The sequence below is a fragment of the Xenopus tropicalis genome, chromosome 5 (assembly GCF_000004195.4).
Source record: "Xenopus tropicalis strain Nigerian chromosome 5, UCB_Xtro_10.0, whole genome shotgun sequence".
Taxonomy (NCBI): domain Eukaryota; kingdom Metazoa; phylum Chordata; class Amphibia; order Anura; family Pipidae; genus Xenopus; species Xenopus tropicalis.
The window spans coordinates 90,582,986-90,607,539 of NC_030681.2; the positions used below are offsets into that span (position 1 = coordinate 90,582,986).

The 24,554-nt window shown below is 38.4% G+C and overlaps 1 protein-coding gene across 12 annotated transcripts in view; it reads right to left on the bottom strand.

The window, feature by feature from the left end:
* myo6 (myosin VI) overlaps nucleotides 1–24,554 on the bottom strand; it is a 122,441-nt gene that overhangs the window by 60,752 nt on the left and 37,135 nt on the right. For 8 of the 12 annotated variants that reach the window (XM_031902672.1, XM_031902674.1, XM_031902671.1 and 5 more), the window contains exons 4-12: nucleotides 20,202–20,275; nucleotides 17,400–17,529; nucleotides 16,634–16,739; nucleotides 15,350–15,405; nucleotides 14,375–14,472; nucleotides 10,934–11,098; nucleotides 6,759–6,839; nucleotides 4,713–4,721; nucleotides 1,769–1,949 (exon numbers count right to left, since the gene is read on the bottom strand). In XM_031902672.1, coding sequence (XP_031758532.1) covers nucleotides 1,769–1,949; nucleotides 4,713–4,721; nucleotides 6,759–6,839; nucleotides 10,934–11,098; nucleotides 14,375–14,472; nucleotides 15,350–15,405; nucleotides 16,634–16,739; nucleotides 17,400–17,529; nucleotides 20,202–20,275 — 900 coding nt within the window. The remainder of the gene's footprint in view (nucleotides 1–1,768; nucleotides 1,950–4,712; nucleotides 4,722–6,758; nucleotides 6,840–10,933; nucleotides 11,099–14,374; nucleotides 14,473–15,349; nucleotides 15,406–16,633; nucleotides 16,740–17,399; nucleotides 17,530–20,201; nucleotides 20,276–24,554) is intronic. The other 4 variants (XM_002936204.5, XM_004914515.4, XM_004914521.4 and 1 more) reach the window with 1 other exon arrangement.

A 24,554-nucleotide genomic window follows, 5' to 3' on the forward strand; every position in this document is an offset into this window, starting at 1 on the left:
TTATTGGTTTTAAATATATGAAACTGTTTCAGTTTCGGAGTTTTCAAGTTCTGTTATGCTGTGGTTGTTTGCAAAGCTTTTCATTTTAACCAGCATTTAAATGGTGCCCATTTACAATAGTGGCATAACCAAATATATCAATTAATAACTAATATCTATTATCCTGAATTCTTGGGACCTAGGGGTTTTCAGCATAAGGTCTTTCCCACAATTTGGGTCCCCATACCTTAAAGCTGCCCATATTTTACAAGATCCATTTGTTTGGTGATGTTGCGGCTCTTTGCACAATATGCCCACCCAAGGTGGGTGATATTGGGCTGATCTGATCATTTAGCCCTAGGGTCAATTGATTGTATCACAATGACAGGCAGACCATCGGGAAAGGACCACACCCAGGAGCTGATGTGGTCCTCAAGCTGTAGATATAAAATCAAACCTGCTAATTGCCACTAGTTCACATTTCAGGCAAATATTGGTTGTGTAGGCCCTTCGAAAAGCCCCATACATGGGCAAATAAGCTGCTAAATCAGTCTAAAGCGCCGGAAATGGCAGCTTAAATCAGTATATGACCACCTTAACTCTACTAAGTAGCATTTAATAAACAAAATCAGTGGTATAACTACTCTGGCCTAGCCCCCCTGCAGAAAAATCTTCAGAAGAGCCCAGCGCATAGTAGCAAACCCTACCAGCCCCTGACCCTCTTCCCTCCACCAGCTCTCTCTCTCATCTCCCAGCCTGCTAGCCTATAGCTACCTGCCAGCTCTCCTATCTAAGTATGGGCAGGGAGTGGGGATTTTTATGTGAGCAGGCCGGGGGACAAGAGAGAGCAGGTGGAAGGAAGAGGCCCCTGTTCCCTAAATCTGCTTCCTTTATTGTTACACCACTGAACACAATATGAGAGCCTTGTCACCATTATGGCTTGATGCTACTAAGTACATGCTACTGTTTTATTATTAAAGATGAAAAAGAAATACATTTTAAAAAACTGAATTATTTGCTTAAATGGGAGATGGCCTGCCTGTAATTTGGAGCTTGCTTGAAATAGGAGTTCCAATTTTTTTAAATGGCACACACACATGCAAAATGGCTCTGTACTTTTTGGAGACTGCATTTATTTGCATTATTAACCACATGCTTTGGTGTTTCTCAGTGCTGCATTTTTTAAAGCAATAAAAGTGTCAAGGTATGCTGGGAGTTGTAGTTTAACAACAGGTGGCCATGGGTGCTTCATCCCTGTTTTCACTTCTCTCTCTATAACAGTATAACTAGTAGAGTTATGATCAAGGAACAGCAAAATACTAAAAGACCATCCTGACAATAAAAAGATAAAGGCTTTTGTATGGGACCCTTTTGAAAAGGGAACAATGCCAATAACACAGGGTTGATTGTGTGGTCACTCTATCAACACAGCTACTGACTCCTGGAAAGGCTGGCACTGCAGTACACCTGCAATGCAGCAGTCTGGGAGCACTGAATAGCTATTGTTGGGAAGCAACCTTTACAAATCACCTGAGCAGCTGCCCTTGTCCTTTCCTTAGAATCTAAATTGTCATTTCATGTACTCAAGCACTATATTCTAAATTCATATTATTTAAAACCTACGTGTTTTTGAAGTGCTGTCATAATATACCACTGAACTGAATTCCTCCCAGAGCATTTATTTTTGCCCTTTAACAGAACATTGTGCTGTGTGCTTCAAATCAAGCTCAGGTCCATTCATAGGACATTTACACTAGTGTAATAATAATGGAAGAAAATGACATCTAACCAGAGGTACTCCCAGCTTCTTCAAAATCAATATTTCCGAGATGCAGGACTCCAGCAACCACTCTGAACAGATCTAGTTTCTCTGTGTCATCCAGGCCAATCTTTTTCATAGCTATGCACATTCGATTAAAATCTCCATGGTCATCCAGCAGAGGGTCCTTCAGTGCTCCATGCTTTAAGTACTAAAATACAATGTTCCCAGATATGGCAGTCAGCAAATGAAGCAGGTTCATGATTACCTTTTGCAATTCTGTACAGCTAAAATGAAGATTTCTCAACACAAAATAAAGTGGAAAACACACACATGCAAAGCAGGACCGCACAATAAATAAGCTTAACAGAGTTAAAAATTCCTCGAATGCAATGAAATAACTTTCTAGTGTCAGAAGTAGCTTTCCCAAAGAAGCTTAATATTTACAGCTTAACAAGGGCAGTGAAGTCCTTTATAAAAGAGCTCAAGTCAAGGGCAATGGCACATGGGATTATTCTGCACCTTTTAGCCTGTTTTTTATTAGCCAATAAACAAGGCACCAATGTTACCAAAGCAGCCCACATAGATATGAATGGTAAATTCCTGAGAAGTGTTAATGTTACCCCCTGTGAGGCAATAGCAGCCTGGGATGCTTTACTATCTTTTTTCATGTCAGTGTTACCTGACAAGCATTGACATGGGCTTGCCAACTTAAGTTAGAAGTTATGTGTATGATAAGTTAGTAACTGTATGAGTATGATTTAGGGCCAGGCTAACGTATTTATGCAATTCTATAAAATGCCTATTATTACCGGAATTCCAATTTAGCAACTGATACTTATATCAACTTGTAAGGTTGAATCAGTCTGTGATTGGATGCAGGTTGATTAACTCCCAAATAAAACATGAACAATGGCATAACTATTTGTAAAAAGATTCATTCCCCATCCTCTCAAGTTTTATGACTATGCCCTTAAAAATGCAAAGCCGTCTGTAAGGCCAGTGCGAGTTTAGTTGGACAGCAGAGTGATAGAAAAGCAGTTCGACACAAAGATGCAAGCACTAACTTAACTAAACCCATCAAATGTTATAAACTCCCAACACCATAAGTTGGCAGTCTAAAGATGCTTTGAGCTACACAGTTCACAAGAGCTGCAGTGCAAATTGTTAAAAATCCCTAACCTAAAGCATTTTTTCTTTGGTTAGTGGAGGTAAATGTATTTTTATACCATATATTTATATAGTGAGTGTCTCAAAAACCAAAGAATAATACATGCAGAGCAGTGTAAGGCTAATGTCCTACGGGGAGATTAGTCGCTGTGATCTTTAAAAAGTGAGTTCCAGTGACAAGTCGTTCGTCTTTCACTAACAAGCGATTGCTAGAGATTTCAACAATGCAGCGATTCCATTTCCCACAAATCAGTATGTCATATTCCATATTCCCATTTCCAATGGGGGAATCGCTAACAATCGCAGTGACTTCCCACCCAACGGGTTTTCCTTTAAGCAATTCCAATAGTATTGAATGACAATGCTTTCTCCGTAGCGATATGGGGTGATATACGATTCAAAGTAGTATCGTCGGTTTAGGTACTGGAGATTCATATCATTCTTTATGTAGAGACAAAACGAATGACTAGTCGCTTGAACTCGCTTTTTAAAAATCGCAGCGACTAATCTCCTCGTGGGACATTAGCCTTACTCTACTTTTAAGAGATACAAGGGGGACCTTTACGACCACAAGCACATTTGCATTTGTGCAAATTTCCCTCCAGTCAGTTGCATGTGAATCCATTCATTAAAGGTCAAAATGTGGTCCTTGAACTTCCATATAGTTGTGCTTGCAGCCGCTGCTTTCCTCCTGCCTTCTGTTCTTAAAGGAGAAGGAAATGTTGAATCATTGGGGGGTGCCCCAGTGATTGTATTCACTTACCTCAGGAATCCCCAACCTTTTATACATGTGAGCCACATTCAAATGGAAAAAGTGTTGGGGAGCAACACAAGAATGAAAAAATGTTCATGGGGGTGCAAATAAGAGCTATAATTGGCTATTTGGTACCCCCTATGTGGACAGGCAGCCCATAGAAGGCTCTGTTTGGCTTTACATTGGGTTTTATGCAACCAAAACTTGCCTCCAAGCCAGGAATTAAAAAGTGAGCACCTGCTTTGAGGCCACTGGGAGCAACATCCAAGGGGTTGGTAAGCAGCATGTTGCTCAAGAACCACTGGTTCGGGATCACTGACTTATGGGCTGGTGCGCTTATTAGCAGAAAAATGCACCTTCTTTCTTTGTGTTGGCTGCACATGTGCAGTAGAGTGAAAAGACACCCTTTAACAAAAAAGTCGCCTTTTTGACTCTACTGCACATGTGCACCCGCAGGATCGCAGCGGAGGGAGATGGAAGTTAGAGAATCGCTCGCCTGCATGTGCACCAGGCTGGTGTGATTTTCTAATATCAGGAAAACAATCTTAATCACGGGGGGGGGGGGAATGCCAAACATTTGGCACCCCCAGTGATTTTAATGTTCCTTCTCCTTTAAATGAGTACTGCTGTGCCAACTGACACAGGGGCACCATGGAGCTCCTGCCAACTCCAGACTAGGCAATAGCTTCAGGGCTAAGTGAGTACAACTGCATTCATTTTGATGCATCAGCCGCAAATAAGTCAGGGGCAATTCCCTCGGGTGAGTTGGGGATTCTGGGGGAAAATGCTGCATTATGGGAAAAACATGGCGCTTGTATTTAAAATTACACTTTGCTCACTGCACTTGCGGTCGTAAATGAGCCCTTGCTATTCATGCAATATGAGCAGCTGGACATTGTTATAAGTCTCAGAAAGTAAGAGCTTAAGAAGGCTGCACTTTTTCGCCTAAAACACAGTTACCATGCAGCTGCTAAGAATGTCACCCCACACTTATCTACACACAAGCAACACTAGACTAATAAATGCAAAAAAAAAAAAAAAAAAAAATACCTCATCCTCCTGATTATATATGGAAAAAGTGGAGGAAAAAAGCAGGTCAGATAATTACTTACTGCAACATTCAGTTCTGGAAACCTGGTTTCAAAGCAAATGGTAAAAGGCTAGAATACCGTGCAATCCCAGGAATATAAGAGGTCTTCAAAATAGCTCCTGGGTAATTATTTTAGACTTGCTATAAGTATACACATGATTAGAGACTTTTTTTCTTTGATTATTTGCTAATTTTCAACTCCATTTGTTCCCATCGAATATGCAGACAAAGCCTACAGCTAGCGCCATCAATTATCTGAAGTTTTTTTCTTCGTTTCTTTCAACAGCAAACTCTTGTATGATAGCTTCTAGCCGGCCCTGCAGTACATTATGCAAATGCAGGGCCCAAAGGTTAATAAAGAGTTGGGAACATCTCTGTGGTCACTTTAATAAATGACCCAGCTGCCAAGCTACATAGCTAGGGAAAGAGGGATTATTACCATATTCAATACTTCCTATCAGCATTTAGAAAAAGACAAATGGAAATCTGCAAGCACCTCGCTTATTACACACACCAGGGCATCCTATTATGATGGCCACATACAAGCCCATATTCATCTGCCCTGACAATTATTCTTTATCAAGATGTAATTAATTTAAGGTCAAACCTTTCCCCAACAACATGCAAGAGTTTCATACGTTAGTCTGTTCCCAAACAAGCAGATTCATTACATTCTGGGGTATATTATTTAACACTGGAGCCAAACATCACTGGTGATGTTGCCCATAGCAACCAATAAGGTTTTTGATTTCTAACTTGTAGGTGACCATTCAAATCTAATTGCTGATTGGTTGTTATGGGTAAGATCACTGCTGATGTTTGTCTTTAATGTTAATAAATACTCTCCTCTGTGTCTAAGGGATGTTGGGAAATTGCTTGTACGAGTATCATGATTTTCTTTCAATCTTTGGAATCAGGGATCCAATCAGAAAGCAGATAAGTTACACTGAATACAATGGAGTTCTACAGAGCTTATCCGTTTGCCACTATTTCACCTGTGCCATTTTGCCGTATTTCAATTGCCTCCATCACTACACAGCAGCTTGTTTATATAAATCTATAGTAGTGTTTCTGGAGCAAACAGACCAGTTTTACCAATGCAGGGCAATAGTACATAATATTTTATCTACCTGGTGTTACTGTTCCTTTAATAAACATTGGGCTAGTAATTACCAAGTATTTTGACACCCCTCATACAGAAGGTACAACCTGTGTACAAATTGCCCAGTTTACAACTCCAGAATCCCTTGCAGTTGTTCTAGAATTCTGGGGAAAATGGTACAGAAACACTCTGTGTCTTTTTTAATAGCTTTGCTCTGTTTTAATAAACAAGCCCAAAAGTCTCTATATGTGTGCAGCTATGAATGAATATGTTCTTGTTATTGACAGAAACAAGAATTCCCAAAGGTTTGCCAGCACAAAATTACAGCTAGTGCTACATAATTTGTACCGCTATACCCTACGGCCCTGCAGCGAGTGCAGGCTTGCTCTTCTGACTGTTAACTGCAAAAACATGAGTTATAATGGTAACAAGGTCTTTCCACAGAATAAAGTATATGTAGAGTATCTGCCACCTCGAGAGAAATACAATGGTTTTTTTTTATTGCTTACATGTGCAAGTTAGTCCACCATGTTTCCTGGCAGTTTTACAGATCTCTGAATTGAAGTTGGTAGCCGTAGTGGCAAACAGCATCACAGTTGTGGATCTGAGATGTGTTGCTATAACACTTCATTATTCATGCCTTAAAAGGCTACAAAAAGAGCACGTCCCACCAGCTCAGACCAGGGAATGACTGAAAGCACACATATACAATAGCTTGCAGTGGCAAGATATTTATTAGCACAAGGGTTTCCCTACATAGCCTCTTTCTTTCTGCACATGTCCTTTTCTATTCTCCCTGCATCTTCTCTCTGCATCCTCATTCTCTCATCTCTCTCTATGGGGAATATTTATCAAAAGCTAACAACAATTCACCACATTTCAGACAATTATTAATTTACCATACCTCAGGACTCTTGCGGTTTTGCAGAATCTGCTTATCAGTGTCTTTTGAAGCAAAATATCTTGTACAGCCACGATTGAGGTACTGGTAACGACAAATAAATTGAATTAATATGGTCCCAAAGACAGAAAAATACAATCATTTACATGCAAAGTATTTATTATCACATACCCAAAATTGGCCAAACCTTACAGTGTCTGCGTTTTAGCATTCATCTCACAAACTCCAAACACTTAAGTGCCAGAGCAGCTCTGAAGCTGCACAGTAAGGGAACAATGATATAATTGGCAGTTGAGTATGAATTGGAAAGCTATTCTGTAACATTATCATAAAAAGAAGTATAATCATTTTGTCCTGGAAATGTCACTCAAGTTACACTGTAATCTTTGGTTTTAATCGGTCTTTAGCTTTGCAACCTTGAGATGGCAAAAAAATAAAATCCACCTCTTTCCACATATATGTATGTATGTATATCTTTATTTATAAAGCACTACTTATGTACGCAGCGCTGTACAGTAGAATACATTAATACAAACAGGGTGTTAATAAGATAATAGATAAATACAAAGTATAATAATAAATACAGATAAATACAGCAGCAATAAGTTAAGAGTCGAGGACACAAGAGGAAGGAGGTCCCTGCCCCGTAGAGCTTACAATCTATATATAGACACACACACACATACACATTATCTATACGTGTGTGAATTAAATACCCCATATAGAAAAATACAAGGATATTATATGTCACCATGGAGCGCCATATGTAAGGACCAAATAAAACCCCTGTCAAACTTTGGAAAGCACAATACATGAACACGACATATCTGCATGAAAAAAGAGAATCTGTCTCATTCTAATATTTTACATGGGCACAAATGTGACTTTTAAGTAAGTTCTGCTTAGTGGTCTGTTTATTTATTTTTTTTTTATTAGATGAGGGTGTTTTTATAATGAGAAAAGAAATTAGCATTGCAGTAATAGTTATGAAAACATTTTTCCATGTAGCAAAAATATGTGCTCCCTGTTCAATACTGATACACAAAAGCCTATGAAGCCCTTGATCAGACGGAGGGGCATACAATTCCTGCCCGCGGGGATCTAGTCAGGCAGCCCTGAGTTAGAGGGGAAGGGTAGGGAGAATACAATCCTGTTGAAATATATCTGAGCTGAATTTACATGATCAACATTACATGAACAAGTGAGAGAGTCATTATACCTAGACTTGTTGTATGGATCTGCCTAAAACTGGCCATACACAGAAATAAAAAAAAAAAAAAAACTTGTTTGGGAAGGTCACCAAACTAATGGATCTTTTTTTGCCATCCAAATTATGAAAAACATGGTTTATTTTATCATTTAGCTACTAGACCAATAACTACCGTGTTTCCCCGAAAATAAGACACTGTCTTATATTTTTTTAAGCTCCAAAATATGCACTAGGTCTTATTTTCAGGGGATGTCTTATTTTTCCATGAAGAAGAATACAGTACACATTTATTCCATCGTTTGGGTGGGTGTCTTATTTTCAGGGGGGTGCCTTATTTTCCGAGGGGGTGAAAAATCGGGGGGGTTCCTTACTTTCGGAGGATGTCCTATTTTCGGGAAAACAGGGTATATAACACTGGTGCTGAGAAGCTGTAGGGTGAGGACCTCATCCCTGGCTTAATGCAGTGCTAGTTCCATGGTACTTTCTAGCCTGATTCTGACTGATATATGTCCTAAATGTATCTCTAAACACACATAGGGCAGAAATATTAAGTACAGTAAATAAGCATTGACCTCAAACCTCACCCTAACCTGACCTTGTGATTAACTCATGCCAGCCCCACAGTTTGGGAACCCTTGAAAACCTAGATTTTAAATTAGTTGTATATGTTGTTACCAAACCTTGCAAAATTTACAGTATGTTATGAAGTGTGATAATGCATTCTTAAGCATTTCAGATATGTCTAAATATGAGTTACATAAGTGCTCCTCTTACTGCAAAATGGGTAGTGGTAGTTTACCTTTTAATTGAAATGTTGGTATGGTGTAGATATAGACAATCTTAGGCAATATGCAACTGGTTCTCATTTTTTATGGTTTGGAATTTCCGCAGCTATCTGATTGCTAGGGCATTATTTATCCTAGCAACCAGACAGCGGTTTAAATGAGGGACTGGAAGATGAATGGGAGATGGTCTAAATAGAAATATACCCAATAAAATTTACCAATAAAAATAAAATTGTGGTCTCAGGGCTTCCAGGCTTAGTGACCCCCATTTGAAAGCTCAGATGTGGCAGAAAAGGAATGTAAATAATTAAAAAAAATTTGAAAAAACAAATAATGAAGACAAATTTAAAAGATGATAGGAATACGACACCTTATGTGAGGACTGTCCACATGAAGGCCTGTGTGCCAGATGAAGCCCTCCAATATATTTTTATATATACCCAGCATACCCAAGATTTCCACAGACCTCTTTGCATGACATATCTTTTTTATATTAATCTGGCCAACACACAAGCAAGAGAGGATGATTTGTCCATAGCAAAAAGCACAACCTCATGATATAAAAAAAGCTGTACATTTCTAGAACATTTTTGAAGATGTTGGTATTTATTAATTTCTGGCTGTTTTCAGTCATTTCAGTCTGCAGGTAGAGATGCAGAATCTCTACCAAAAGCTTAGTGTTAAGAACCCATATCAGCACACATGCCCTTTATCACTGACATCTTTTAGCTCTGTTGACTGCAGTACTTGACAATAAAATCAAAGTCAAGCACTCTCAGTGATGATAGCATGGATATTATCATTATTTTATGAATAAATATGCAAACATTTGTTTTCCTAAATTAAAATTAACGAAACTTGTCTTCTTTTATAAAACTGATGGAGGAGGGTTCTGTACTGTCAAAATTGATTACATTGTGTCTTAAATACTGGTAAGTGTAACCTTGCCATACGGCAGAGACACAGGCTGGGAAATTAAAAAAAAAACTAAAGCCTAAAGCAACAATATGGGCAGAAATGCTCCATTTTCTATATACTTACTGTACCAGCACCAGTGGTTTAGCATTCCCATAACAGTAATAATCTGTATGTCTCAGCAGCTGCACATCTTGGGAGCTGCAACTCCAGCAGCACAAATATTCACAGCTAAAGGGTTTGGTGGGCTTGTACAGAAACCTGTAAGATGAGGGGTAGCATTTCTACGCTACTTATGTATTGAGTTTTCGCTCTCCTTTAATGTAATACCAGACTATCAGGGCACAATATTTAACTATTGCAATTTTTCAAGCACAACACTACATTTATCCTTTACACAGACAGAAAATGATGGCACCTTATTAAAAAGCTCTAGATATGATTTAGAAGTATAAAAAGACATAGCAGATTGTCATGTATCCACAGAGACATCTACAGGACTAGCACGTTAAAATCTTATTCATAAGCTGCTTTCAATTTATCTTTTAAAGTAATTGCCATTTCAATAGCTCTGACATTTCTATTTGCTGCCTGAAGTCCGCGGAAAGACACCTTCATACAGGTTCAGTTTCAAAAGTAATCATCATAGATTTTTTTCCCCTAAGACTGCTCTGGAAGATTAATGTGCTCCGCCTGCAAGAACTACAAATCCAAATCCTGTTTGGTTGTATTATCCATTTGGAGTAGTCTCTGCAGCCTACAATGGCCATGTTATTACTTAGTTTGGGGGGAGGGGCAGTTTACACTGCAAGAATATATTTTCCTAATCCTAACATATTAAAACATAATTTATATCTTACTGAAGATAGGAATACATCTACATGCTGTCCACCCCTCAAAAATGCATAGGGGCAGCAGCAGGCCTTTCGATAAAACAGAGCCAAGATGTCCTCCAATTCATTTAGTGCGGGAGGCAGGGTGCAAAGCACAAAAAAATGGCAGATTGCATCTGTTTTTTTCCCCCCACTACCTTCCACAAATCGTAAATGACCCCCTCTGCAAACCTCAATAAAGAAAATATGTACCAGCATCTAAACTGCAGTAACTCACAAATGTGAATGATGTGCATATCCATATGTATTAACTGCCCTTGTTGTAGCTCTTGGTTTCTGGTTATCTAGCCATATGACCCTTGCACATAGCTGTAGATATGTATTAGTTTGAAGTCTTTTAAGTACTTTCATCAAGCACTTGAAAGCTATACATACCCTGAAAGTATCTGGGGAGCATAAGAAGAGTTTCTGACGAATGTCCTCCGGTGCTCCAGCACAAAGCCGGTAGAAGATGTGGTAATTCCTTTCATCTTGACCCTGCACACAGATACGAGACTTCTCCAGAAGATAGTGAGATACAAATCCACCAACTACAGAGTTCTAGGTAAGAAAAAACATCAAATGTCAAATAAGAATTCAAGGTAAAGTAGTAGCAGTGTTTGGAGCTAGTGGAAGAACAGTCAAAGCTTTTTAAACAAAAGAGATTATACACAATACATATACGCAGGGGTGATTCTGGGCCACATGAGGTAGCCTTTCTGATGCCACCAAGGAGGGGGGCTCATTGCTAGTGAAGAGAGGGCAATTGTGTCATGAAGTGGCTTTTTGCAGCCCATGGTAACCTGCAGGGAACTGCCACCTGAGACAAGATTACCTTACCTCTTGGTAGCAGCGCCCCTGCTTATAAGGAAAAATATTCAGACACATTTATGTAAAGGTTTTCATCTTTTACATAACTTAAAATGCCATATTTTATATACTGAACTTCCTGCACCAGCCCAAAGTTTTAGCATCTCAATAGCAGCAATGATCCGGGACTTCATATTTATCACGGGGAGGGGGTCACCATCTTGGAAAGTGTCTGTGACACTCACATGCTCAGTGTGCTCTGAGCAGCTGTTGGAGAAGATAAGCTTAGGGGTCGTAGCAAATTATCAAGCAGTAAAATAGGCTGGCCTGTCATATACACTGATGGTAATTGCACTGGTTTCTGAGCTGCGACATTTATATTTTACATTTACAGTATATTGTGATTTGGTCCCTAAGCTCAGTACCTGACAGCAGCACACAGTGTGTGCAGTGAATTACAGAAAAAAAGCTAGTGGGGCATCTTTGGAGACACAGATCTTCCCTGCTAAAGGGCTGTGATTGACTTGGGCTGGTACAGAAGCCCAAAATATAATGTACAACATTTCTAGTCTAATTCTTTAGTTAGGCTTTAGTTCCAGTTTTGCTGTAGCAGTTGCTTAGTATAGGCAAATACTTTGGTTTTTTTATGTGAAACCTTTACCCCTGGCTGCTTGGCCACAACCACCCCGGCTGCTTAGCCACAGCCACAGCCACTCTAATAGCTTTTCACCCCAATGGGGATATTTACAGCTATTGAGGAAGCAGACCCTGCGATCCAGACCCCCATCTCCCAAACAACCCCCATGGGATCTCAATGCTCTATGGTTACGCTAGTGTTGTAACATATAATAATGGCCATCAAACTGTGAGTCTGAGATCTGTAAGGCATTAATTGCAGGATAAGCACAAATATTGGCTCCAGTGATATTCAGAAAATAAGCAAAGTCAGACGGGGCCTAGTTAGATCAGGAAAGTATTTGCAGTCAATCAGAGATTATCTTCATTCCATCAGTGAAAGAACTTCATAATTACAGCTCGGCTGCGATTCACAGGTACACCCATCTTATACTAATGGTACTAAGAGCCAGTGATCGCTGCCTATCCTACCTGCCACTGATGTGAATGACAACTGTCTGTCAATGAGGTGGTTTTCAGCCTGGAAACACATATGTGCCATTCTAGGAGTGTCGACTCTGCATTAGATCAAGCTTTGTTTAAAATAACTGAAAAACTTATCGAAATGTAAGCAATGGAAAAAACTAAATGCCCAGGAAACAATATAGAGGCTATTTATTAAGAACCTAGGCAAAACTACAAGAGCACTAAGGGGCAGAAATGCACACCCCCTTAGTACTCACACACAGAGCACTTCCCAGGATCTGGCTATGCTCTGCAGAGCACATTGTCAGAGGGTGCATGCCGTACACAAGTACAGGACCTGGTTTTGCCTGCCTACACCACTGCTCATCACTGTGCATCTAGATGACCCAAGTTTTAAGACCCATAGATGTCAGAATGTAGTTACAACTGTGTGATGCCCCCCACCTGCCTCCCATGAATAAAGAGTTACTAATTGCAGGTGGCACTGTTTTCCTGGGGTTGGGACCCAGGTTCCTGTGCTCCACAATGTAAATATAATAGCTGTACACACCAAAAAAAACATCTTTTTGCTAGTAGAGATGGGTATTTCCAAGGAATTACATGGATCACACAAATCTACAAATCAAAGAATGATTTGGAATGACAAAAATGCTCAGACTAATCCTTTGGGCCTGCAATTAAGAGAACAAAAAAAAATTAAATCTACTTGCATTGCTAGATTATTCCCACGTCAATTAAAAGCACTTATGGACAAGAATAAAACTGAATAAAAGGGCTCTGAATATTATACAGTGGATTGCGTCAGCACAGAAGATAAATGAACTTGTTTGGCACTTTCTTGAGAAAGGTTACTTTCATTGTCAGAGGACTGCATAATAAAGGCTCCCTCAGCAACAGAATAACCTTTTCTGTGAGGCCAAAATGTACTCCACGGACACTTGGGAACCTGTATATTGTTTGTTTTCTGTTTATTTGAAAGAACAGATTGGGAGATAAGATTTGACAATATTAAAGGCTGTAACCTCAATAGCAAACAACAGCCAGAAAAGAACTCTCATTACTTACTTTTTTTTTAATGCCAGTCTAAGGATTTGACAAACACATTAAAGTTATGGCTATCAATACATGGGGCTTTTCAGCCAGAAGAAAGTTGCCTCTTGCTACTCAAATTCAATGGTGAATGCCTTAAAGCAATTAAGGAATTTAAAATTTCAAAACACTTTCTAGAGATTTTTAAGTTTCAAAAAAGTGAACAGGAGCCACAGGAGGTATTTTTGGGTGCTTTTTATCTACTTGGTCATGCCAGACAAAAGAAAATGCAGTGTTGCTCAACATTTACAGAACACAGACAGGATCAAAATCACAAAGTGTAACTTTTTTGGCAGAACTGTCCCCCCTTTCTCATCACCAAAAGGTGTACCAGTATATGCAAAAAAACTGTTCATTGTATTATTTTTCGCTTTGCATTAGAGGTCTCTTCATTTCTGAGACCTCTTGCAGCAATCTTAATGCATTTAAACAACGTTTTATTATGCAATGCAATATGCATGTTAAAAAAAAGATGTTCTTTGGCAAAACATATTAATAATTCAAGAACCTCAAAGCTCTTACCTCATTTGTCGTATAATTGAACCAAATAAATCTGCTTAGGCCCAAAAATAAGTGTTCATAATGTACCAACTTTTAATTCTTTTTTAAAAGGAACTGTTCTAAAACATAAAAGGCCCCTACCTTGTTATTCCTTTCCTATATTTTTATCGGTTAGGGCATTTCATTTTTGCCCAATGGAAATGTATGTGTTGATTGTTTAGTACTAATAAGAAACATTCATACTCAAAGCAGTATATTCCATATTTGATTACAATGGCCCCTTGTGTAAAGGTAGTGCTTTTACAATTCCAAAATACATTTGGTCTAGACACAAACCTTTTCGTTGAAGTGAATTTCTACAAATTTCCCAAAACGACTGCTGTTGTTATTGCGGACAGTCTTTGCATTTCCAAATGCTTCCAGAAGGGGGTTGGCTGTTTACAGAAAGAATAATTTATTGTTTGCTTAGTAAAAAAAACATATTATTCTGCAACAGAAAACATTGTTAACTTTATTCAGAGAACTAGAAGCTGCCATAATATTTGCTCTAAAAGTGAATTTCCTTTAATGGTCTAATGTAAGAATGTATACATAACAGAAGATATTAATGAAAAATGTAGCCTATTTAGTGGGGTGTCTTATTCCCATTTTATTTCTATCTTCTTTACCACTATAAAAGAGGATGTAGGTCAACAATATCAGAGACATAGAATTGATAAAACTTCCCTCCAAGGCAGGCAATTCACTGCAAGAAGGATACAAATGAAAATCCTGCCTGCTCTGTATATACCTGGGTCCCTGCTATTTGTTTAAACATTGAAGGATGGGTTGTACACAAGCCACAGGGCGCAAAATAATATATATAAAAAAACTTGAAATTCATATTTAAAATTACATGAGTAAATTGCTGTGTGTGATCTGCAGCAAAGGTGATGAGCCTGGTAACCTTTATCATCAATATAAATGTTAGTTTACATACTGTAAGTGGTTGTCTGAATTTTTTTAGCAAAAGCCCCTGTGGAGGTTGAACCCTTGGTCAGAGTCCCCCTTTTAATAATAACAAGGTTGCAGGTATAGGATATCAGTGTATGAGGCATTCAGCTATATATCCAAGAATATATAGGTGAGTTGGACTTTTTTGGTGTATCCATGAAAGCAAATATGCATTCTCCCTAAACCTTAACTTAACTGGTCATTTAGGCTGAGCAAGTGGAGAGCCTGCTCACAGACTGGGAACCACTGGTGTTAAATTATACACAGACCAGTGCAACAACTACAACATTAGATATGAAGTCAAGTTTACAAACATACCTTCAACTATCCTTTCATCTATGTCTTGTCCAGATCCATAAGACTCTGTTAAATACCTAAAAGCATAATTTGATAATTTAGGAAATAGCAAAATCATGTTTTTTAAGTTAGTTCAGTTTTTATGGCTGATCAGAGGTAAGGAAACCTAACATCATCATGTGAAATTGCAAGTACTGACTGGAGAGGTGTAAAGGTCCCTGCTGTTGCACTCTGACATAGAAAAATGGAGTGATAAATTAAATTTTTACCATCTGGCAGTCTGATGGACAATCTTGGTTTGTCAGATAATAGGAGAACACAACCTGACTGAATGCACACTGCCAACAATAAAGTTTAATGGAGGTGAAATAAAGGTGGCCATACACGCACCGATAATATCGTACGAAACCTCGTTGCGTACGATATTCGGTGCGTGTATGGTATGTCGGTATGGTATGTCGGCGAGTCGACTGATATCGCAGGAAGCTGCTGATATCGGCCGACTCGCTGATCGGACCAGTTTGAAAATTTTGATCGGGCGCCATAGAAGGCGCCTGACCAAAATCTCCATTCAGCGCTGAATCGGAAGAAGGAGGTAGAAATCCTATTGTTTCTACCTCCTTACCTGCCGATTCAGCCCTGAATGGTGTGTGGCGGATCTGACGAGAACGTTCATTCTAGGCAACAGATTCCTGTTTCAGCAAAATAATGTCCCCATGCACAAATTGAGTTTCATACAGTACTGGTTTAATAAGATAGGAGGAGAAGAACTTGACTGGCCTGTACAGAGTCCTGACAATGATTTGAGATGCCAACTGTGAATCAAGACTGATAGCCCAACATCAGTGCTCAACATCCCTAATGCCCAGTTAGCTTAAGGGCAAATTCTACCATTCTATGTTCCAAAATCTACTGGAAAGCCACCCCAGAAAAGTAAAAGCTGTAATAGCAGCAAAGGGAAGACAACAAAATACCCGTGGTTTTTGGAATGAGATGTTGGACAGACAGGTGTCCAGATACTTTTGGGCACATAGTATATGTATGATTTGCATATATAAGGAATCACTATCAAGAAAACCAGGAAAATAAACAAAATATTCAGTGCGTATCTTGTTTGAAATTTGTGATCTGCCACTCCAAAATATAATGGGCGAAGGTAAGCCATAGTCAAGTAACTGACAGTCACCAGTGAAATGTTTGCTTTTATGGTTTTATCTGTGTAAAGTAAAAAACTCACTTGCATAAGCAAACTTTTCTAATGTTATTATACAGCCCCTAGCAATGTTTTTCCAACAGTATACGTACCTAAGAACAAACTTCGTATTTTCTGTCTTCCCTGCACCTGATTCTCCAGACACAATAATAGACTGACTCATCTTTAGAACTTTCATGTCTCTAAAAGCTTTATCAGCTGGAAAAAAAAAAGAAATGATTTAATACTTTAATGTTTGCAATTGAAACAATGTCTACTTGTTATGTTATATTTGCACTTTGACTCGTTTGTATTTTCTCCTTCAGCCTTAAGGCACAACTCTTTATACTTCTATAACGGTAAGCAAAAGCTGTGTCTGAGCTGTATGCAGCACTGTCGCCTTTTGGTAGCATGGCACACAGAAAAGATAGTCAGGACATTCCAGGGGTGTCCCCTGGAATAACCCTAGCTTGCACATCATTCAAAATGCATTAAGCTGGAAGGTGCCAGAAGACACATGATGATAAATGAGCTAGAAAGACTTTACTAAGCATTAACAGAAAAATAAACTCATTCAAACTATATGGCAATATCTAGTTATTTATTGACTTAATAAGCAACCAAACAAAACATGACCCAGTGTTACACTAATTCACACGTTTACCGTTTTGTATCTTTTGTGCAGTAAGTGCATTTGGTCCTTTGATTAATTACTTTTTATCCAAACTGCAATAAACTACTGGGAACTCACAAAATATTTTTATTTAAAGAATAAACACAAATTTAGCCCAAATATAAATTGTTGTATTTAAATGGCACTACCTATAGGTATCTCCTATTTAGTACTTCAAAAATAATAATAATGTCACTGGTGCTTACCTATTGCATAAACATGAGGCGGCAGTGTTCCCAGAGATTTGCCGTGGTACTGCTTAATCTGTTCTGAAGTATATAGTTTTGGAACATCAAAGTATGGATTTACTGCAATAAGGATATTGGCCACATAGGTCTAAAGAAAAAAAAAAATGGACAACAGATTTAGTTGTTTAAATGCATGAGTGTGAGTGTAGAACTAACACCAGTAATTATTTCAGATCTAAAGCCAATGCCAAACTGGGCTGATTCTCAGCCTGCGGATAAACGCAGACTGAGAATCAGCCTCTATGCTGGCATCAGCCTTTCCCTGTGCCTGCACACGGAGACACTGTGCCGGCCTGGGTGCAGGCACATGGAGCAGATTTCCGCACAGAAATGCACAAGTATGCAATTTGGTGACAAAATCTGCTCTGTGTGTCTGTACCCTGGTTGAAACAATGGTTCCAGGTGCAGCACAGCGAAAGGCTGATACCAGTGTAGGGGCTGATTCACAGCTTGTGTTTATCCGCAGGCCGAGAATGAGTCCCGTGTAGCATGAGCCTAAGCCTGGAAGCTGGCCATGCATGGTTTAATAGTTTAATACATTCCTTATTCAAATCATAGCAAAAAGAAGCTAGGATACTACTGAAAAACATTCCTTGTACCATTGTTTCAGTAATACTCGCTTGCCACTGGAGAAACCCTGAGCTCTTATGCTGCAAAGCTGACCTATGGCCTTTGATAAAGATGCAGGAACAGAAGAGAAACACACCCCAGCCACCTAAATACTCCAGTGATCGTATATCTAAAGCAGAAAAGGCCATGCTGAGTAACTGTCACCCATTTGTCCTTCACATTAATACTTGTTTCATCAACAAGCTGCAATCTTTTAGATAACAAGAACAGAAGGGCATTTTATGTTTCTCCTCACACTGCTGAGCACAAATGAATTATCTATCCAAGCTAAACAACACAACACTATTTGGGAATAAACTGATCCTTGCAGCATTGGAAAACAAACAAACCTGTGCTGGGGAAGGCAATTAAAAAAAAAAATGCAGAACAATCAATAACACCAGAGGAAAAAAAAAGTCTACTAAAGAATACAGAAAGTACAAAGTTGGTAACTAGGTGTCAATTACCATAATTTCTCTTAGGAAACGTTTGGTGTCAAACATATATTGCAGCTGTCACTGTTTGGGCAGATGGCAAGATTGCTCTTCTGTAATTTGGTCAGAATTAATTAAGCAAAATAAGGTAACTCAATAGCAGAATAAAAGATTAACTTTGTCATTTGAACCAGTAGGTGTCAAACGACCTGCATGTATGCCTTGTATAATAATAGGAAAGAAAAGTCACTACCAGAAGCCAATTGTTACAATAGCAACAATCTATTCCCATATAACAATCTATCCAGCAATCCCAATGGCAAGCACAAACACAATGTTAGCACAAGCAGACAGGTTACATGTTACAGGAGAATGTGCATTAGCAGGTTACTCACAGTTGCCACTAGAAAAATACAGCTATGTAACTGCTTCACTAAAGGGTATAAGATCATGTACTAGTTTTCTTCTTTTTAAACATATAAGTTTGATGGCAGTCATACATATAAAGAGCAGAAAACTGCAATCAAATATACTTTTAGGTTGATAAAATGCTATTTTATGTGGATTCTGCACACAACAATAATTCTCCATCCTATAATAGAATGGTCAGTCAAAAGGGGAACACGTGATACTGATAACTATTCAATTAGATAGTATCCTATGAAAGGTACAGTATGACTAACCCACATAACTGTCATTAGGATGTGAAAAGAATTGTGATTGCCCCAGTTATACAAACAAGTGTGTGGACACAAAATCCAGTCTCTGCATTTTGGTCTTACCTAAATCAAAGTAACTGCAACAAATGTATTTCTAGCTATAAAAGTACAGAGTAACTATAAGGATATTAAGACTGTAAAGTGGTAATTTTTACATTGTAATGACCACTGCATGTACATGGAAATAATGCCAAAACTAAATGTTTTCCCAAACCAGAGAAGTACCAAAAAGCCATTTAATCATAGTCTATAATACTTGCAATGATACAAACTCTTCTGATGGTTACTACATTATTAATACACAAGAGCTATGAATATCCTGTAAATTATATCCTTAAAAACTGTGCTTAGTGATATAATTTCTATCACATGCCTCACTGAAACTTGTATATTATAATAAATAAAGTACCCCCTGTTGTAAAATATGAGGAAATTAGTTGCCTCTGCATTCCACAGCCGGTCTAAAAGCATTTGGGCAAACCCCGGCTAGGACCTGAATTATGAATATAGTGGCATTGTACTTGCTAAAGGATTACCCCTTATAAGGCCAGACATGCCCATTTCTGTGCCCACTCCACACATTTCCCTGCCCCAATGTGATGCCCAATTAAGGGCTGTGATTAGCTATCTGGTAGCCTCTATGGATGATCTCAGATTATAGGAGGGTTTGTTTGGTGGTACATCGTGTTTTAATGCAACCAAAACTTGACATCAAGCCAAGAATTCAAAAATAAACACCTGCTTTGGGGTCAGTGAGAGCAACATGCAAGGGGTTGGTGAGCAACATGCCACTGGTTGGGGATCAATGATCTAGACAATGTAATGTGCTCTCAGCCAGAATTTTTTTTATAGGAGATCAGACTAAAAGACACATAGGATTGACCAGCCCACCAGTCCAACATCAGAGAGCGTGTCAAGAGACACAGCTACAACATTCATTATGCAATAGTTGTATATTACCGAATTAGATGTCATGGGACATTAACATCAGCACTTACGTAAATTTTGTCTTTACTGTACCGCACTTGTATATTGTGAAGAAGTGTGGCTTCATTCAGATACATAAGAGAACCTGAAAAAAAAAAGAAATAATCATGTATTTTACCACTACAACAAATTATTTTCTTAAAATGGTCTCCTCGGAATTCTGAGCTTCTAAATAACGGGTTTCCAGAAGAGAGCTTCCATACCTGCACAACCTTTAGAAAATATGACATAATATTGTGTATTTTTAACATTTTCTTCTATGTGATGACACCTTCATCAGCATCACATTTCAAATTTCACATAGACTTGGATAATTTTATGAAAGTTCATATTATATCAGATTTTTTAATATGATATATTTGAAAGTTGTTTACTCTGTCTCAGTTATGCATTATTTTCTGTGCCACTAACAGGCATTTCCACACAATGTTCTCCCCATGTCTGTATAGGTTTCCTCCGGCTACTCCGGTTTCCTCCCACACCCCAAAAACATACAGGCAGGTGAATGTGATAGGGACCTAAGATTTTAAGCTCCTCTGGGGCAGGGACTGGTGTGAATTATGAATAAATAATGGCACTATATAAATAACAGGAAATAAAACTTTGTATTAAAGGAGAAGTAAAGCATGTTCCGAAATGCAGGCAAGTGCACAGTCCACCCAACCCAACTGCTTCATAAGACCACAGGTCTGCATGAAATGGATTTGCTGCTGCCATGTTTGACAAAATGTCATGTTTTTTATCATGTAAACAAGCATTTTAAGTATTTCCAGATCTACAAAAAAATCCCTTGACTATGCCTTGGTTATTGAACTTTGAACGGTTAATAATATGTGGATACCACACTCATGAGGAAAAGAGCACATTTCTTGGTTAATCGGTCATTTATGCAAGACTTTTAGTCAGATTAGAAAAGAATATTGTTCATCATACCATTTAATTATCTCAGGAGCAAAAGTTCTTCACGGTTTATCTGTGAAGCATTTTTTTGCCAACCAGAATCCTAATAAAATGTCAATTTGTCTACATTACAATATTTGAAGAATAGTGAGTCTTATAACCATTTAACTGCTTTGTGCTCAAACTCACACAATCCTCCCTAACAGTTAAAGGAGAACTATAACCCTGGGCGCAAAAAGCAACCTTAATTATCTATTATCTGTTAAGCTCATCTATCCCTTATCGCATTGTTTTTAAGTTTACGATCTGTCCCTATCGCTAACCACTAGCTAAAAATGCAGAGTAGCACAGCAGCATACCTGGCCGACATCTTCTTACCGACTGAAGACTCTTTGGGTCTCTCCACCAATACAAACCTGCTTGCACATGGGCAGTTGGAGGTAGCAGGAAATCTGCTTAAACTGCGCATGCGCAAGCAGGGTCCGTGTCGGCGGAGAGACCCGAAGTGTCTTCAGTCGGTAAGAAGATGTCTTACCCTTACCCCCTGTCATAGCCTTTATTTGCTATGAGATGCTGGATTTTACAGCTGATAGTGTGTGTGTGTATCTATGTATGGATGTATGTTTATATATGCATGTTTATATAATATGTATATTTATAAAGCACTACTTGTGCATGCAACATTCTACAGTAGATCAATACCTTAGTAGAACAAACAGGGGTAAATAAAATAATAAAATTAAAGATAAATAAAAATTATAGTTACAACGTACATTCAAGTTGAAATGCTACGAGACAAGAGGAAAGGGGGTTCCTGCCAAACAGAGCTTACAATCAAAGTGGGTGGCTCCGGGTGCAGGCACATCAATAAGATTTTTAGAGCAGTGGACTTTGGCTTTTTTCTACAGGCCGAGAAACTGACCAGTTTTGCAATGTCCTAAATAAAGGGGTTGATAAATATATGTGGATATCATCAGCATAGACATGATGAGCGGATGAGATGAAATGCCTACGGAGAATAACAACAGACCCAGTAGAGAATTTTGTGGCACCCCTATCTTAAATTGACTTTCTAATCAGGTTTTTAGCATAAGAGACAGTGATGGGTCAGTTAGAAATATGAAAAGAGAGCCAGGATGCAGCCTGACAACAAATATCAAGGGAATGCAAAATCTGCATCAGGAGGGAGTGGTTAACCGTATCAAATGCTCATGATAGCTCATGGAGGATTAAAATGAAGAAGTGACCTTTGGCTTTGGCAATCTGAAGATTATTTGTAATTCTACACAAGACTTGGTAGAGTGTGCAGATCAAAAGCCAGATTGCAAACAGTCTAAAAGATTATGGGTGTAAAGAATGTAAGTAATATGGAAAACAAAATTAATTCCAGGATTTTAAAAGAAAAGTGGTAGAAGAGAGACTGGATGGCAATTAGACAAACAGTATGGGTCAAGCATGGCTTTTTAAGGATTAATTTGACACAAACCTGCCTGAATAGAGAAGGAAAAGTTCCGGAAGCCAGTGAAGAGTTGAACATGAGAGTAAGAGCTGGAGTAAGCTCAGAAACACAGTGTTGGAGTAGATAGCAAGGCATAGGATCAAGAGAACAAGTTGTAATTAGGAGAAGAGAATTTGAGTGGCTTAGGAGGCTGTTACAGGATCAAAAGAATTAGGGCAGGCAGAAGGGGGCTTAGGAAAAAGCAGATAGTGTTGTGGCTCAACAGGTTTGTAACTCGATAGTACCTAGAACATGGACACATGCCAACATTTTTTTAGAATGCATAACATACCTGCAAGATGAGAATATTAAGCCATTCTATCTGGTGCAATAGGGCAGCGATAAATGTGTACTAGAGACTTGTAAAATTAAAAACCTATTTTACACATTTAGTTTACTGTTTACTGTAAGTATTTGTATGTACAGGCATCAGACCCCTTATCCAAAAAATTCCGAATTACGGAAAGGCCATCCCCCATAGACTCCATTTTAATCAAATAATTCCCATTTTTAAACATGATTTTCTTTTTCTCTGTAATAATAAAACAGTACCTTGTACTTGATCCCAGCTAAGATATAATTAATCCTTACTGGAGCCAAAATAATCCTGTTGGGTTTAATTACTGTTTAAATAATTTTATTAGCAGACTTAAGGTAGGAGATCCAAATTAAGGAAATACCCCTTATCCGGAAAACCCCAGGTCCCGAGCATTCTGGATAAGGAGTCCCATACCTGTAATCTGTTTCATGTATACACCCCTATTGCATAGCGCTGCAGAACATATTATTGTTTTATGAATTATTGTTAATAATAACATGACATAGTGGTCTATAGCAGCTACACCTATGCAGGCACAGTAACAGCAGCATTTTTTCTGTGCAGACCAAGAAATAGTAAATAATACAAATGAGGTAGTAGGCACAAGTGGTTTTGGATGGGCAAGGGCAATTATGCTTTCTACGAAGTTTTAAGAAGGGTGGCAAACAGCTCTGCACGCCACTATATAGTTTGCACCAAGGGCAGAGGTAATACAAGTTGCTGATTTCCACTATCTCATACCCCTGTTATTGTAAAAGATTGGACAGAATAATTTAAGCATTTATTAATACACATTACTAACAGACTTTAGTAGGTAATACCTACCTCTTGACAATGACTGAATAGTATCCTTGTCACATTTTTCACTTAAAGGGGGTACTCACCTTGAAATTAACTTTAAGTATGATGTACGCATTGATATTCTGAGACAATTTGCAATTGGTTTTTATTTTTTGTAGTTTTTCAGTTATTTAGTTTTTTGTTTAGTAGCTCCCCACTTTGAAATTGCAGCAGCTATCTGGTTGCTAGGGTCTTGCTTACCTGAGCAACCAGGCAGTGGTGTGAATTAGAGACAGGAATATGAATAGGAGATGGACTACATAGAAAGATAAGGAATAAAAAGTAACAATAAAAATAGAGTTCTAGCCTCACAGAGCAATAGTTCTTTGACTAGCGGGGTCAGTGACCCCCATGTGAAAGCTGAAAAGATTTAGACAAAAAGGCAAAAGATTTAAAAACGATAAATAAATAATGAAGACCAATTGCAAAGTTGCTAGGAATAGTGCATTCTCCAACATACTAAAAGTTATCTTAAAGGTGAACCACCCCTTTAAGTACTGTAGTAAATATTTCTTGGGAAATGCTGCACAATTTTATTCTAAAACAGAGAAGATTTACAAAACAAGGCTCCTCTGAGATCTTGCCCTGGGTGCTTAATTGTATAACAATGCACAGCAGCTTTGCCATGAACATGCTGCTTTTCCACAGGAGGTAAATTGATAAGCACTAGTAATTAAGCAAAACCATTAATTATACTTTAAAAGACAAAATCCAAAAATAAAATGTTTGTTCCTCACTGTTTTTCACATGGGTTATGCACCATTAGTAACAACAAGTAATTTTGCTACTATATCCCTAATGGTAACT